The 17,429-nt window shown below is 34.9% G+C and overlaps 2 protein-coding genes across 2 annotated transcripts; both read left to right on the top strand.

Annotated features, from left to right (window-relative positions):
• Positions 1-2,061: 2,061 nt before the first annotated feature.
• Positions 2,062-7,819, top strand: LOC112026437 (signal peptide peptidase-like 1). The gene is made up of 4 exons (XM_024059124.2): positions 2,062-2,194; positions 3,234-4,184; positions 6,201-6,401; positions 7,271-7,819. Exons 2-4 carry the CDS (start codon positions 3,387-3,389, stop codon positions 7,385-7,387), a joined length of 1,116 nt encoding a protein of 371 aa, XP_023914892.1. The 5' UTR covers positions 2,062-2,194; positions 3,234-3,386; the 3' UTR covers positions 7,388-7,819.
• Positions 7,820-9,175: 1,356 nt separating this feature from the next.
• On the top strand, positions 9,176-16,982 carry LOC112019416 (cleavage and polyadenylation specificity factor subunit 2). The gene is given in 13 exon segments (XM_065763451.1): positions 9,176-9,304; positions 9,307-9,406; positions 9,476-9,644; positions 10,567-10,663; positions 11,407-11,435; positions 11,437-11,532; positions 11,903-12,023; positions 12,760-12,854; positions 12,962-13,113; positions 13,313-13,370; positions 13,482-13,589; positions 15,377-15,485; positions 16,688-16,982. Coding segments are annotated over 13 exon segments (1,236 nt in total). The 5' UTR covers positions 9,176-9,258; the 3' UTR covers positions 16,744-16,982.
• Positions 16,983-17,429: the final 447 nt, after the last annotated feature.

Genomic DNA, 17,429 nt, shown 5'->3' with positions numbered 1-17,429 from the left:
AGATTGTAAACAAAAAAAAAAAAATATATATATATATATATTCACCAACGGCTCTTTTTTTAATTTCTGTCTCTCTTTCCTCTCTCTCCCTTCTCTCTTCCATGGTTCATCATCTCTGCTCGTCGCCAATCTTTGCTCGTCGTCATCGACTTCTGCCTCTTCATCGTCATCAATCTCTGCCTCTTTGTCATCAATCTCTGCCTCTTTGTCGTCGATCTCTACCTCTTCGTCGTCGATTTGTCTTCGATTCACCTCTATTGTAAAACTCTGCCTCTTCGTCCTTGATCTGTCTTCGATTCACCAATCTATGATTATCACTCTCTCATGCCGATCTATGATTATCTCTCTCTCACGCCTTGGGTTTTGATTTGGGCATATTTTGGTGGGATTGTGATTTGGTTTTGGATGGGTATGGTTTGTGGTGGGCTGGTGGTGATGGGTATTTGTTTGATGGTTTTTTGCGGTGTACCGGTGGTGGGTAGGTATGAGTTTTATGGTTTGGTTTTGGGTTTAGGTTTCTGATTTGATTGTGAGTTTGTTTTTGTTTGTGGTTTTGGTGGTTAGGGGTTGAGGTTGTGGGCGGTGGTGGTTGTGGCAGTGGGTGTGGGCAATGGGTTTGAGAGAAGACATACATGGAGAACAGAAGAAGAGAGAGGAAGAGATAGATTGAGAATAAAAAAGAATTAAAAAATAAAAAAATATTTTAATGAAGTGGTAAAAAATATAAAATTTATGATGTTGAGTGTACTGTAAAGTGGTATGTTAAAATAGATAAAGTAGGATTTTGAAATGGTAAATGCTAAATTTTTTAGAAGTTTTAATGGGAATGCTTGGACAACCAAATTTCCAAGGACAAAGCAAAAGCTAGTGCTTGATGATCTCGGGCTCACTCTCACACACATGGGTTTGTTGAACAGATCTCGATCTTGATCACCTTTCACTTTCATAAAGCAGAATTCCAATTTACATAGATTCCATAGGCCCATGTATATTCAGTTCAGAGCAAGCCCAGTACATTCCTTATTGGACTCCAACAAACCATATTTCTTCAATAGTTCTAAGTTCTAACTTTTTGTTTATCAAAAAAAAAAAAAAAAAAAAGTTCTAACAGTTTTTTATAATACAATGATTTCACTATTGTAAATGTCTACTGTATTTTTTTTTTTGATGAATATGTAACTTTCTACTGTCAGCCTAACCACATTGTCTACAAAATATTCAAATATTAAATTTAACCACTAAAAATTAGAGTAAAATGAGATTGTTAGGACTTGGGAAGCCACATGATCTATTTGTGGATAATTTTTTATTTAAATTTTGGAAGGAATGCTAATGACTTTTATTTTATTTTTATTTTTGGAAACAAATACTAGTGACTTATACAAACTTTAACAGCTCAAAGGCAACAATTAAATAGTCTATAAATTGATTATTAAAAAAATTATAAATTAAATGTGATAGAGATGACCAAATTGGATAAATTCATAAGTTACCCTTTTGTTCAATTAGACTAATCCACCTTTCCTACCCCTATCTAAATTAAAAAAAAATACCCCCTAATATATATTTTTCTCCCAAAGGCCACTTTTACATTCATACACACAAAACCTCATTTCAATGAGCTCCTTCTCACCCTCATTTGATAGTAGGTGGTGGACTCCATGATTTAAGGCATTAAAAAGAAAAAAAAAACCCACTAGTAGTATAAAAAAAAAAAAAGGACTTTAGGAGTTCTTACGATATGATATGAAATGAAATAATTTGGTTAAAGGTTTTGAAAATACTAAAGTTGTTAATTGAGTTACAAAAACTCTCAAGATTCGTAAAACAAAAATAGAAAGAAAAAAAACGAGTTAGTTGTGCTTTAAAGACTCTCGATATTCATAAAACAAAGAAAGAAAAATGAAAAAGAAAAAGAGTTTCTTTCAAGAGAGAGGATAAAACCTAAAATAGTGGGGTCACACAGTAAATTAGCAAAAAATCTTAGTGGGGTCACACGGCAAATTAGCCAAAAAATATAGTCTCTCTCTCTCTCTCTCTCTCCGACCTTTGTTATACAATAAAATATACTTTGATAGTTTTCGATCACATTCAGCCCCCGAGAAAAAGGACCACACTCACACGAAGCCAAGGTTGATCAGAGAGAGAGAGAGAGAGAGAGAGAGCAGGTTTTTCAAACTCTTCAAAGTCCAAGGTGAGTCCCTCTCTCTCCCCAATTTCCACCTCCAAAAACCCTAATTTTCCCAACTCCAATAACTTCTTCTTTCAGATCTTCATCTACATATATAATTTTTTATGTATCTATTTTTTTATATGAACTCACACACATGCATCAGTTCTTTTTGTTTATCTTTTTATGCTATAGATGTTGGGTTTTCTTGGTGGGTTGACAATTTGTTTGATTAGTGGGAAAAAGATTCAAGAAGAAATGGAAAATTTAGATTTTGGGTCATTAGCTCGCTGTTTGGTTACTCCGAAAACTAAGGAAAAGTAAATGAAATGATAAAGTTTGATTCTTTACCATATGTTGGGGGTTAATTCTATAGAATTAGTGAAATGGTCAGCTCAGTATTTTAGACTCAGTTGGGTGGAGGGATGTTGCTATATTGGGTCTTGGGCAAGAATAAAGATTTGGAATTTGGAATTTCAATTGCTGTTATTTTCTTACTTACCCTAAAAAAAAATGTTATTTTGCTGGAAATAAAGTGATCTTTGGGCTAAATAAGAGTGAAGTTTTTTATTGATTGAAGTTTTCTGCTGATTTTGGTGGAATAGATTCCTTTCCTCTTAGTTGGGATACTGGGGTAGCTTACTTAATTGAAATAAAGGATAAAAGCATTAAAATTTTGCATATGCTATTCTTGACGTTTGTAATGTAACTTTGTTTTTGGGGTCCTTAAGAAGGGAACTGAAACAATGGGAAAACTGGCTTTGCTTGGATGCATTAGTAGTGGTTTTCCACTTCTGAAACAAAGAAGAGAGAAAGAACATGAAAATTACTTGTGAGAATGCTGGGAAAACATGTATGCATTAGATGCTCTTGGAATCAACCCTTTTCATGGAAATGTCGAGAGTTTTCCTTTTGCGTATTTGTAATATTCAAGTTTCATGTAAAATGGTTAATGCCAAAATAGATTTCTTATGGCTTTTTCTTTGCCCAAGAATTCTAATTTTTTGAGAGATAATATTTGCATGCACTCTTACATGTTTCTTTTAATATGATTTTTTTGCAGGTTGCACGGACTTCTCTGGTTTGTGTTTATCAGAGGGCCAATGCAACTTTGGTTGCAGAAATTGTAATTGTTAACTTCTTATATTGATACTTATTTGGGCAAAAAGACTAGTTTAAGATAACAAATTAGAAGGAACTGTGTATTTGGTAAGTCATGGAGTCCCTGTGGAAGCTTTTATATTTGCTGGAGCCAGCACCCGTTACACTCATTGTGACGGCAGTAGCTGTAACGTTTGGATCTGCATTTCGGGCTCTAAATTACGAGAAAGAAATGGAGCGAAACCGTGACTTGTCTGAGGCATCCATTACATTAGATAGGTCCCAAGCACTAATGATCCCAGTAATGAGCTCTTGCAGTTTGCTGTTGATGTTCTACCTGTTCTCTTCTGTCTCACAACTGCTTACTGCATTTACAGCCATTGCCTCTGTTTCATCACTTTTCTTTTGTCTATCTCCACACGTTGTGTATCTGAAGTCACAATTTGGTTTGACTGACCCATATGTGTCACGCTGCTGCTCAAAGTCGTTCACACGAATTCAAGCTTTATTATTGCTGGCATGCATAGGTACTGTTGCAGCCTGGCTTGTTTCTGGGCATTGGATATTGAATAATTTATTGGGCATCTCCATATGTATTGCATTTGTGAGCCATGTGCGGCTTCCAAACATTAAAATATGTGCAATGCTCCTTGTTTGTTTGTTTGTATATGACATATTCTGGGTGTTTTTCTCCGAGAGGTTTTTTGGGGCAAATGTCATGGTTTCAGTGGCAACACAACAAGCATCAAATCCTGTTCATACAGTTGCTAATAGTTTGAGTCTTCCTGGGTCGCAATTGATAACAAAAAAGCTGGAGTTGCCTGTGAAGATAGTTTTTCCTAGGGATTTGTTAGGCGGAGCGGTTGCTGGAGGAAATGGTTCAGACTTCATGATGCTTGGTCTAGGTGACATGGTAGACATCCTGTTCTTTTAAATGATATTATTTTACTTTAATTACTTTAAATTTTTGCCAAATTGGGGAGGTTTACTATACTTGAGCCCTGTCACATTTTAATCAGTATCTTGTTGCAATTAATTTTTCTGCTGACTGTCATCATTGTATATGTACTACCAAATAATATTGAAGCCCCCTCATACTATTCTACTAGGCAAGTTATACATTAGGGCATATCCATAAGTTTTAGTCTGATTTTCCAGAGAAAAAATTTCATTGTGGAAGATCCAGCCCTGTGTTTATCACACTCTCTTGGTTTATTAAAAATTTGTGTCCTGATGTTAAAAAGTATTAAGTGATCCATGTTTTAAAACTTCACCAGGCATTGATATTTTTTCTGTTGTTCTATGATTTGCTAGACGTGTTGTGCCAAAATATTATGTTGTGTTCTTTGTACTCTAGGTTCAGGTTGATATCATTGGGGTAGCATTCACTTATTTTTTGTGTAGTAATGTATCACATCCTCTTATCTTTTAATTCGCTCTCTAATTTGATTGTTACTTCATGCAAACTACGTTGTTGGCACTGTTGATATTTTTTAGACAGATGCAAGCTTGAATTTATACTCATACACTCATGAAATTTGTTAAGCTTAGAGATCCAAGTGGATATTAATTATTTCGTATGTGGATCCTTGATTTTTTTTTACTGATGGACAGCATTTTTTTAATAAAATTTACTCTTAACATCATGATTTGAATTGCATAATCCACTTACGTCACAATTCTTCACCTTATACTGCATAATTCGCTTTTGGCCTCATGCCCAGTAGATTATTATATATGGATCCCCTTTGAGCTAGCCTTGAGCCCATTTCTAGTGAGGTAGTCATAGTTTGAGGTCACTTGACTGGTATTCAGCAAACTTGCAAATAGCTTGAATTCAGTTGGTGGAAGTTATTCCCAAACTCAATAACTTAACCTATTTTTGGACAAATGAAAATGTGGAAAAGCTGGATGTGATGTGCCAGTGAAGGACATCAGTGAGTAATGCTTACTACTTAGGAGGAAAACAACTTCTTTTCAAGTATATACTTTTGCATGTGACACATGCAACAAAACTTTCAAGATATATACATGCTTTTGAAAGATGTGAAAAACCCCAATGAAACCAGATGTTCTGGCTGGGAGCTTCATTTCATAACTTCAATGTCCCTCAGTAGTGAGATTAAGTGCAGAACTTACAGCAGCTTGGTGATTGAGAATCTTCAAGCGACATTGATAGTTAGTCTTATCCTTTCTTGGGAAGAGGCCACAGAACACAAAAAAAACATATCTTGATCATGCCAAGGAGGGACAGAGAGAAATGAGAAAAGGTTTTCCATTGTCAAATTTATTTGTTTAAAACTCCTCTTCCGAGGAGCTCGTTAACAGAACATGGCCCATTGATAGTCATGGTGGATGTTAGGGTCCTAAATAGTTAAGGGCACTCTTTTAAATAAGATCTGCTCTAATGCGTTTAATATTGTATGTACCCTTATCTAATTTGGTTTTGGTAATCAGCTTGTCTATTCCAAAACCGTCCTGAACCTGATCAAGTTTATCTATCTTTTCTTGAGTTGTTTCAAGCCCTATGACACATGCCTGTTCTGGTTGTGGTGGGGTCAGATAACCAAATAAAGCTGACAAATTGCTACCCCTATGGTGAAGCTATCACTGAATAGTGACAGTGTACTGCCCAACTATGATTATGCTTTCTAAATTCTCCTTGAATGTTGAAGTTATCATATGGAATGAATATATTGAACATCTTGTACAAAAGTGAAGATCAAAAGGCAAATGTTTTACTATTACAGTGGGCATGACATTGTTCAGTATCTATCATAATTCTTATGCCAAGAAAGGGACATGTTCATACCCATATTTTGCTTCAATTTTCTTTTGAAAATTTCAAATTGGTATTGCCTTTCTGTTTGAGCTAATTTTGCCTTTTGCTATATCTGCTAATTTTGTTTTGGTCATGTTCTTATGGCAGGCTATTCCTGCCATGCTTTTAGCTTTAGTCCTCAGTTTTGATCATCGGAAGATCAGAGATTCAGTAAATCTCTTAGACATAAATTCTTCAAAGGGGCACAAATACATATGGTATGCCCTTGCTGGGTATGCCATTGGACTGGTAACTGCTTTAGCTGCTGGTGTTTTGACTCACTCACCTCAACCTGCACTTCTGTATCTGGTATTTTTCTTTTTCAATTTTCATTTTTTTGTGTGTTATTACTTATCAAAAAAACAAAAAAAAATGATCTTTGTCAAGTTTGTTGGTATCTTCTACAAATATTTATGCATGCAAATTCTTTTTGCTCTGTTCTTTTTAGCAGTTTATTGGTCTATTGTGTATATATGACTCCATATAAAATTAACAAGTATAAACTTAAGTCAGCAGCTTCTTTGGTCAGCTTTGTTGGTTCAGATTTTTGTGTCAATGAGATTTTTGGCGTCCATCATAGGCCTCTATGGTTGGTAAATGTTGGAAATGGTTTTAAGTCTCCTGTAATGTCTAATTTTATACAATAATTAGCTTATGCATTGGATGTTGGTATCTACCATCTCATAATATGTGGACCCCACAGCTGTGTGGGATTACACAATATGAGATGGAGGATGTATGTATCTGATGCATAAGATGTCTTCTTTTATGACAATAAATACTGATATTTTGGTTTTAAACTCCTGCAATGTCTAATTGTATGCAATAATTAGCTTGTACATGTATCTTCCATCTCACAATGTGTGGGCCCCACGGCTGTGGGGGATTACATGATATGAGAGGGAGGATGTATATATCCAATTCATAATATATCTTCTCAATTTATGACACCAAATACTGATATTTTTGGTTTTAAACTCTAAAAAACAAAACCCTCCCCCCTCCCAGAAAAACAAAAACCAAAAACAAAACACACCACAGCACATCTTGAGTAGCATGGTTGCAACACAATACTAGGTGGATTTGCCTTGTTCTCGATAGCACTCTAGTTTTATGTAAAGGAACCACTATTGCTCCTTTTTACCTCTTACCCTATTCCATATTTTTGGTTAATGTAGGTACCTTCTACTCTAGGACCTATTGTTGTGATCTCTTGGCTAAGAAAGGAGCTAATGGAGCTATGGGAAGGAAACATACCGAACCCAAATGAAAAAGCTCACCAAACAGAAGTTTGAGACTTTTTATGATCCAATCCAACACATCGCTGCCTGCAGTGCCAATTGAAAGTTGTAGATTCACTTGATAGTTCTTGTTAAACTTAAATAGAAAAATCAATTATGTTTATTTTGCCTTATCCAACATTTGGCAAGAGAGGTTTCCCTCTAATTGCCCAGCAATGATAATAGGGAAATTTCTGTTAGCCTTGTTGTACCCTTCTTTGGGCTCTCTCTTGAAACGAGAGAACATTCATTACCATACTAAATCTGTGACATGAATGAGACCCAATTTGAGGGTGTTTGAGGGAAAAAGGTTACACAGGCTCTTGGCACCAATATTCTTGTAATCTTCTTGCTCTCCCAGGCTTCTGAACCAAGAAGTGAGACAAATACACGTGATGTAGTGTGACATCTGAAATTTTTTTAAAAAGTGCCACCATTGTAATTTTTTTTTGTTTAGCAAAAAAGATTATGAAGCTTCAATTTGTATGAGAGAAGTGTTGTGTTGGATTGAAATGGTTAGAGTAATCACTGTTTGGGGTAAAAAGAAAAGCTAGCTTCAATTTTAGAAGAGTAGTGTTGTGTTGGATTGAAATGGTCGGATAATCTCTGTTTGGGGTTGACACTGAAAATCATATGAGCTCCAAGAGTATGCATTTATAAGATGCAAAACATTATGGAAAATAATACTTCCCATTTTCTTCTCAAGTTCATTTATTGAGCACAAGCAATCTCTGGTTACCAACAAAATGAAATGGAGGGATATCAATGTGACACTCACTATCTAGTCTCCAAACACTGAGCAAGCACAAGACTCTTAGCACTAAAATTGCACAAAAGCAAAAGTATTGAAGTAAAATTCATATTCTTCAAATATAACGTATAAAAAATTCAAATATCCATTACATTGAACTAAAAAACACTTATAAAATAAAACATTGAATTAAAAAACGGTTAATGGTAAAATGCATATATTTTCACATATAAAAAGCATATAATATCCATAACATTTAATTAAAACAAGTGTTAATAAACTTGAAAGAACAATATGTTTTGTCTACTAGCTCAAATGGATAATACAAATGTATGTATAAAGTTTGTAAGTTCATTTTTATAAAATTTATATAATAATTTTTTATTTATTTGATGGATAATATGACAATATTCTAGTCAAATAAAAAGGCTAAACATAATATTGTATATGGTTCTTTTGTACTTTATAAAAATACACAATAGTGAAAGTTATGGACAAAATGAAATATATGTTTCGATTGAAATAATATATCCAAAATCCAAAGATAGAAAATTACAAGAATGGTAAATTTTATTTGTTCTTATCTTTTGATAGTTAGTGTTTGTATAATAAATCAATGGATTAATTCATGCAATTTATTTTAAGATCAAGTGGCTAATTTAAATCTTCACATATATATATATATATAGCAAAATAATAATAATAAAGCACACTTGAGAATTGAGATGCACCTTATTAAACAAGGTTAATTTTTTTTTTTTTTTTACCTCATTCATTTATGATTTATCCATTCCATCATATTTCTTTACGAACTCCTCCCCCAAAACAGATTTACTGAGGTTGTGGACAGTGGCCAATCACACAATTTTATTCACAAATTAATCGCAACTTTAATCATGAAAAAAAAAAAGCGTGTTGATATAAATATAAATTATTTCCATTCCACACAATTACTATGCTCACACAAAACGACGCCGTGCAAACACCGTAGGCTTACTATAGAGTATAGGCTGTACTTAAAAAAACCTTTCAAATAGAAAAACGCTTGAAAAACGATACCGATCCCTCCTCTTCATTCCTAATTTTTAAGACCAAAAAAAAAAAAAAAAAAGGTTTCAGAGAGAGAGAGAGAGAGATGGGAACTTCGGTGCAGGTGACTCCACTATGTGGAGTGTACAACGAGAACCACTCTCATACTTAGTCTCCATCGACAGCTTCAACTTTCTCATCGACTGTGGCTGGAACGACCACTTCGACCCTACTCTTCTTCAACCTCTCTTCAAGTACATACAATCTCTCTCCTCTCTCTCTCTCTCTCTAAAAAGCCTCATTTACTGATTTTGCTTTTGCAGGGTAGCGTCGACGATAGACGCGGTACTGGTGTCGCATCCAGACACGCTTCACCTCGGCTCGCTTCCTTATGCCATGAAGCAGCTCGGACTCAACGCTCCGGTTTACGCCACCGAGCCGGTTTACAGATTAGGTCTTCTCACCATGTACGAGCAGTTTCTCTCCCGAAAGGTGAACCTTTTTTTCTTCTTCTTCCAAAACTCGATTTCTTTTGAGTACTGTGTATTATTGTAAATTTTGTTTGAAATGTGATTTCCTAGATATATAGTGTGATATACTTTGATTGAATGTATCTTAATTGCGTTAATAACTTGATGAGGAAGTAGCTTTAATGGTGGATTCTAGTTAGTTTAAATGGTAAAATCTCTTGTACTTGAATGAGCGACCCGAGATCAAATTCCGCTTACACAGAAAATGTACATATTGGTATCTTTGTCTGATAGTTATGACTGACACCAAAGGTTCAAATCCTATAGTATCTAATTAAATAAAAAGTAATTTAATGTCGGCATTTTCTGCGTTCAGTATATATGATCGGTTAAGATGTACATAAACAATTGAAAATTTGTGAATTCATTACTTAGGTTGCATTTGGGATTTGAGAAAAAGTTAGCTTATTTTTACTCCTAAAGTGGGCTTTTTTTCTACTTACTTTCAACAAAATAAGCGGTTTCCAAACGGACTCTTAACCTAGATAGTAGAGAAGCTAGGGTTAAAAATTAGAACACTATGCTATTTATCAGGAAAAAACGAGAAAGAAAATCTGCACTCACAATGTAAGTCATGAAATAGGAACAGAATGACTTATCTGGTTATTTTGTGCAAAAATTGTTCTTGGAGTGCTCTCCTTTTAGCCTTTAAATCATTGATCATCAATCACTCTAACTGCCTTTTTTTGCAACACACTTTTTGTTGTTGTGAAGATTGTGTTTTCTTTTATCAAAACCAATTTGTGCATCAAACTTTTTTCCTTGAGTTCTCTTATTCTGATTGTGGTTCTTGGGAACTTGCATCTGTTTGTTGCAAATTTGTTTTGGGTGTCATGTGTGCTGATAAGTTAATTTGATGTGTAATTATATCTCTTCTTTTGCAGCAAATATCAGAGTTTGATCTGCTTACTTTAGATGATATTGATTCTGCTTTCCAAGTTATGACCAGACTAACCTATTCTCAGAACCATCATCTCACTGGTATGCATTTTTAGTGATGATCTATGTTCACTTTTTGGGGGCTATACATGTACATTCATTCTTTTCTCTTCTTTCGAGTTAAAGTGATTAGGGTGAAAAAAAAAAAAGGAATTTACGGGTTAAGGTGTTGGTTTTCTGCTGTCTGTTCTACAAAGCTTTTGATGTACATGTGGTAGACTTTGAGAATCGATGCTTTGTATGGACTTGTACCTCATGAGTACAATGATGTATCTATAAAGTGAATGGCGTTTTAAGTTAAAAAAGGAGAAGGTATATTATCAACCCAATAAGGCATGACAGTTATAAGCATGTCCACTTTTGGAATGTTTCCACATTTAGTGTCTGTTTGGGAACAACTTATCTAGCTTTTTGCTGAAATTTTTTTTACTGTAAGTGTGCTAAAATATTCTTGTATCTTGAAAAATATTGAAAAAGTGAGAAAATGTTGGAAAAAAATGGGGTTTTAAAAAGTTGTACATAAAAGCTAAAAGCTAAAGTTGATGCTAAATAGACTCTTAGAGGGGCTTCTTCCCTATTCATCAATTTTGATATGGATTGAGATGATTGGATGCTAAATTGGGTTGGTCATGTATACATTATCAGTGGAATTTGGATATGACATGTATTTTAGATGCATTGATAATCTTATTTTTGCCCCCCTCCCCCTCCTCTTGCTTTCTCCCCTTTTAATTCCTTTTTTTTTTTCCTTGTTTTGTTTTTTGGAATTATTATACTAATGTTAGGCAAAGGGGAGGGAATTGTGATTGCTCCTCCATGTGGCTGGGCATCTTTTGGGAGGTACTATGTGGAAGATAACAAAGGATGGTGAGGATGTCATATATGCTGTTGACTTAAACCATCGCAAAGAAAGGAACATCTTCCTTCCAACAATTGCCATAATACAATAATCTGGTAGAGAACCACATTCCAGAAAACTCAATCCAAAATGTGGTACATTTCATCCAAATACACTAATTTGGGAATTGAAACTTTCCTTCTTTGTCTTTCCTTATTTATACTTTTAAAAGTTGATATTTAAGGTTAAATTAACATCTTTCATATATAATGTTTAAGTCTGACCCCATCATTCCATGTGGTGGTGTGCTACATTCCCATATTGTTCCATATAATACAACAATTTGCTTCATAGGTGATTGGACCTTCATTCTAATTAATTTTACCTGTTTAAACTTCAATAAAACAATAGGAGAAAAAATACTTATTGGTGTGGTTTTTATCAGGCATTTGAATGGAATTGTTCTAGCATCTTTTGTGCGGCCTGCTGTTCTAATTACAGATGCTTATAATGCTCTGAACAATCAGCCTTATAGACGTGGTGAAAAGGAGAATGAATTTGGAGGTACCATATTCTTATGATTTTGCAACTTTTCATCCACCTTTAGGTCCCTTAATTTTTTTTTATTCTAATTTGGTAAATTACACACGCATCCATTGGGTCTTGAACTCATGGCCTCACTTTCCACCCCATTATTCTATGAGGAGGAAGTGCCAGTTAAGCCATAGCTCATTGGCACCTTTGGATCCTTGCTTTTGTTGGCTCTGTTGAATTTTGGTATTTCATTTAGAAAAAATATATGCACATGCATAAACACTGATCACATAGTTGTAGATAACGTATGCGTGTGGTTTTATGATTTTTATGCTACCTTTTGTGAATGTGACTGGTCTATCATCTTTCTCCCGCCTTCAGTCCTAATAACAGGAGTTGTCAGTGCTTTTAACAATCAGCCTAATATATGCGAGAAAAAACAATGTATTTAGACAAATGTGTTTGTTTATGATATAATACATGTTCCTCCCTGTTTTTGTAATTTTTTTTAATGTGTACTTTTCATTTTTAATATTTCAAAATCATACATGCATGCATGAATGCCTAGCACATAGTCATTGATAAAAAACTGTATATTTCAAGATTATGTTCCTCTTCCCACAAGAGTGGACAGAGGGTGAGGTCGTGTGTTCAAACCCCACTGAGTGCATGTGTAACTTACCAATAAAAAAATATACATATTTCAAGATTATGCTGAGGAACATGGTTTTTTGTATTCTTATGTTGTCTTGCTTTGTTTATTTAGAAACCATAAAGAAAACTCTAGCTGCCGGTGGAAATATATTACTACCTGTGGACACAGCTGGGCGAGTATTGGAGCTTATTTTAACATTAGAACAGGTTAGTAGGGAAAATGAACTTTTCTAGTTCTGATTAACTGTTTTTACTATTCCTTTTACAATTATCATTGAGCGATTTTTGACATTGGGCCTTGGTGATGGTTGCAGTATTGGTCGGATAAAAGCTTGAACTATCCCATCTTCTTTCTTACATATGTTGCATCTAGCACGATTGATTATGTTAAGAGTTTCCTTGAGTGGGTGAGTGATTCCATTGCAAAGTCTTTTGAACAGAATCATGAAAATCCCTTTCTTCTTAAGTAAGTTGCTCTTTCTTAATAAATTTTTTTCCTAAGAATATTCTGCACTTTGATATTGCTGTTGCTTTTTGTGCTGCCTTAGATTTTATTTTCTAGTTTTCTGTGTACTTCAAGACAATCGAAAATATCTGAATAACTAAACATATAAAATGTTTCATAGTCTTGGGTAATATTTCTTACAGGCAATTTTCATTTGCAGACATGTCGGATTTTGTATTAGCAAGAGTGAACTTGATAATGCTCCAGATGGTCCAAAGGTTAGATTGCCTCTGTATACATTGACTTCACTTTTGCCCACTATTGATGGAAATGACACATACATTTTATATTGTTAGCCACACAAAAAAGGACTTATACATTTAATACAGGTGGTTCTAGCATCCATGGCGAGTTTGGAAGTGGGTTTTTCACATGATATATTTGTCGAATGGGCGACAGATGCCAAGAATCTTGTCCTCTTCACTGAAAGAGGCCAGGTATATTTTTTAGGACCTTGGATGTTGACTTGTCCATGATAGGCATTTAAGCTGTATACTTATGAAAAAGCATTTTGAGTTATCTTACACTTTCTGAAGTTTAGATGTTGATAACTAATCTGGAATTTGTCCTTGAAGCTAATGCTGTGATTGAGTTTGTGTGCTTCAATTTGTTATATCCAAACCTGGAATTTGAGAATTCACAATCCCGTCATTGCAGCTGACCAGCTGTGAAACTTCTAATTCTGCAAAAAACAACGAAGATTGTGTTTGAGTTCATTCCCATTTCATTTGCGCTCTATCCTTTTCAAAGAAATTTTACCTTCATGATATCTCTTCCCCCTTAAAAGAAATCGAACTGTTTTTCTCATGTAGAATTTACCATGCGTGCTAGGTCTTAATTGATGCTGCTGCTCAATCTTAAAATGTTAAAAAAGTAAACAGATGCTTTCATGGAAATCCATAAGGATATCATTGGCTTTTTTAACTTCTTGGGCTGCAAGTGGGCTACACAGGTCCTTATTAGTCATATGCCTCTATTGCGGTTGATATCTTCTATACTGTATCCCAAGCCATTGCCTAAATCATTTTCTCTTGTTTACTCTATTCTTGCTTTAGTATACATTTGACTTAAAATTTTTGTAATTTTGGCCTTGTTATGCGTTGTAAACACTACTCAACTTTTTTCATCATGCCCTTGGATATGGTTTATCCTCTTAAACTGCCTCTGTTGTCATGGTTGATCCATCCCAGATCTAGAATGCAGTTTTCGCATCCTTGAGGAGATCAGTTTTAACTATTTTCTCATTACTAAGCCTGGCTTTTCTTAGTTACAACCCTTAGTCCTTTTAAAGCACCTTTTTCATCATTTCATCATATAGCATCCCTGTTCTAGTATTTTCAATACGACCATATGTTTATGCAGGTGTCATTGTGCTTCTTCTTGAATAATTTTGTTAAGTTTGTCTTTGGGCAATGTCCATGTGACAATAGGTAAAGAGATATTTGATCCTCTGTTTCCTTCATATTATAATATTCAGATGTATTATGATCCTTTATAGTCAATATATCACATTTGATAACATTTCTCTACTGAGGATTTCTTCATAGAATATTATTGTTAGGAAGAGCTAACCATCAAATGGGTGAAGAGACAAAATGCTTGCCCTTTTACAATGTCAAGGCTCGTTTTACTAGGATCTGTTGCTCGCAACTTGACTTGAGTGCCATCCAGATCTAGGTCCCTCTTGAATCTATCTTTGGAGGTGGCATAGACCATCTCACTTCTCACTTTTGATGTGTCAAGTTGACCTGAAAAACAAGAGACTCAACTTTCATAGGCAACATTGCATCCCAAATTGTTTATTATTTTGGCCTTCAATGTAATCGCACGCCTCCAAAGAGGATAAGCGTTCAGTCTGGAAGCCAAATCTAGTTTGGCATCCAATTTCTATTTCTATTGTGTCATTAACATTTTGAGAGTAGTTACATTACTTGGGAAGCAAAATTTGCTATGATTTTTTCCTCAGAATTTATGTGCACAGTATTCCAAAGGAGAAACATTAGTCTTTAAGCATGCACATAGACTTACTTGAGGAAAAGTAGAATTACCGTGCAATGAAAAAAATCTTGCTTTCTGGAATTTCTCATCAGTGATGAAATACATATCATGGCAGCACCCATTGGCAGGCAGAGACTCCACAAAGTCCTCAGGTTTCCTCTGGGCTTCCAAGTTTCTCCACCACCTTAGAGATTTATTTTCAGAGATTTATTTTTGTAATCTGCAGGGAAATGATCTTTGTATGAATGCTTTATGGTGGGTTTCTAATCTTTCTTCCATCAATATTTTTGCACAAGTGGCGTCAACCTTCCAAGGGGAACAAAAATTTGCTTCAGGTAATGAATTAGCTCCCTTCTCTTTCAGCAATATGGTTGCCTCAATGCCAACTTCATGACACGCATTGGTCCCTGGAAATGTCAATTTTACATCCCACTTAATCTTTCTATGAATCATTTAATGGCACAAAAGCAATTAGTAATAAACTTTCGTACCTTTCCTTAGGCTCCAGTAATCTACAAGGCCAAGTATGATGTACCAAACTAAATTTTTGGAACCTTAACATGTTTTTGTTCAGTAGTCAGCTTAGAGGGAAAATCCCAGATTTCTTAGACCAATTTAGGCATCTTGCATATCTTTCTTTGTATATATGATAACTTCTTGATGGTCCCATCTAAAATCTCATGGAAAATTGTTAACCTTGTGGACATTACATCTTAAATTGAATCAATTGAATGGGGGAACCACACTAGAACGCTGGGTTCTACTTTCATACTTGGAAGGAGTTAAAATATTGCACAGAATTTCTTGGAGGACAATGTGTCTGAATTGCATTTTGCTGAAGTCTCAAAATAAAAAGAATTTAGACTTGTCTTCAAACTCTATTGTCATGAATGTCAGCTCTAATGGGACTGCTTTTGAACTTATTTTTTTTCAAAGTAAGTTCTTGTTAGATCAGTCCACAATTTCCTACTTGATTACAAACACAAAAATCTTAAACAGTAAGACCTCTCAGAAATAGGAATTTCAGCCGGTTCTGGAAATTGGATATGTACATTAAATTGATCATTTGGACCCCTTGTACACTCCCTGTGTACTAGGGTGTTCCCCTTTTTGATATCAATAAACTTATCACTTATCAAAAAATTAAATTGATCAACAAATGTGATTGCAATGTATCCAAGGTATGGCTAAATTCTGAAGTTGTTGATTAAAATTTAATTGCTTCGAGGGTCAGCTACCATAGTGGTTATATCCAAATGCCACAATTTTGAATATTGCACTCAAATCACTTTTCCAGACCAATATCCTCATTTTGTTCCAAAACACAAATAGAGAGTGCCCTGATAGTTCTTGACATATAAGATAAATCTCAATCAGGAGAACTTAATCATTGCTAGGAACATTGACTATCTTTGACCCATATAGAACTAGGAACAAAAAACCTGAAATTCCCAACTCATTGGCTTCCTAATATAAGCTTGAACTGTTGTGCCTGAACAACAATAGCTTCTTCATACTTATACTTTTTTCACTGCAGATTGGAATAGATTCGTAGGGATTAGAGATTTGTACCACGCTAGATTGGTGAAATGACAGCACCAGACCTCCAGTGGCTCTCAGCTAAAAATTCAACAAATTTGTTGAAGATACTTTTCCAAAACTATGGAAACTTGCTTCTCTATTGGTATTTGGATTTTTGCCAATAATAGCTATAAGACATTTGCCAATGAGTTCAGATGAACTTGAACCTTACGTTTACTTATTTTTCTCTAGTACTTTCCATGAGTTTTCTGTTATTCCATATTTTTAAGTATCATAAACCTTTCAAGTAACTTGCATGTATCAGTTTCTACTGAGGTCTTACTGGGTTGCATTTCTTCAACTTGTCTCAGATTCATTTGATGGGAAAGATACTAGAAAAAGAAGGTAACATGATATTATTGGAATTCCCTGATCTATTAGTAAACAATCTTTTCAGTGAAATTGCTCAGGGCATATTTAGTTCGTCTTTTCTTGGTTACATGAACATTCATACGACAAGCTTTCTAAAACAATTCCGTCATTCACTCAATCTTTTCTACTTTTCAACTTCAGCCTGTCTCACACGCTTCTAGTCAGCTTTGCATTAAACCAAGAGCTGATTTTGTGAGGCTTGAGAAGAGAAGCTCATAAATGGGCTTTGACCAATCAAGTGGGCTGGACCCACGCAGTGTCATACACCCAACCCAACAGACACTACACTGTCTCTTCTTCTTTTCAACTTCAGCGTGTCTCACCCG

Source organism: Quercus suber, unplaced genomic scaffold, assembly GCF_002906115.3.
Source record: "Quercus suber isolate HL8 unplaced genomic scaffold, Cork oak 2.0 scaffold_507, whole genome shotgun sequence".
NCBI lineage: Eukaryota > Viridiplantae > Streptophyta > Magnoliopsida > Fagales > Fagaceae > Quercus > Quercus suber.
Note: the sequence above shows the minus strand (reverse complement) of the source record. Positions and strands in the feature narration are given on the sequence as shown.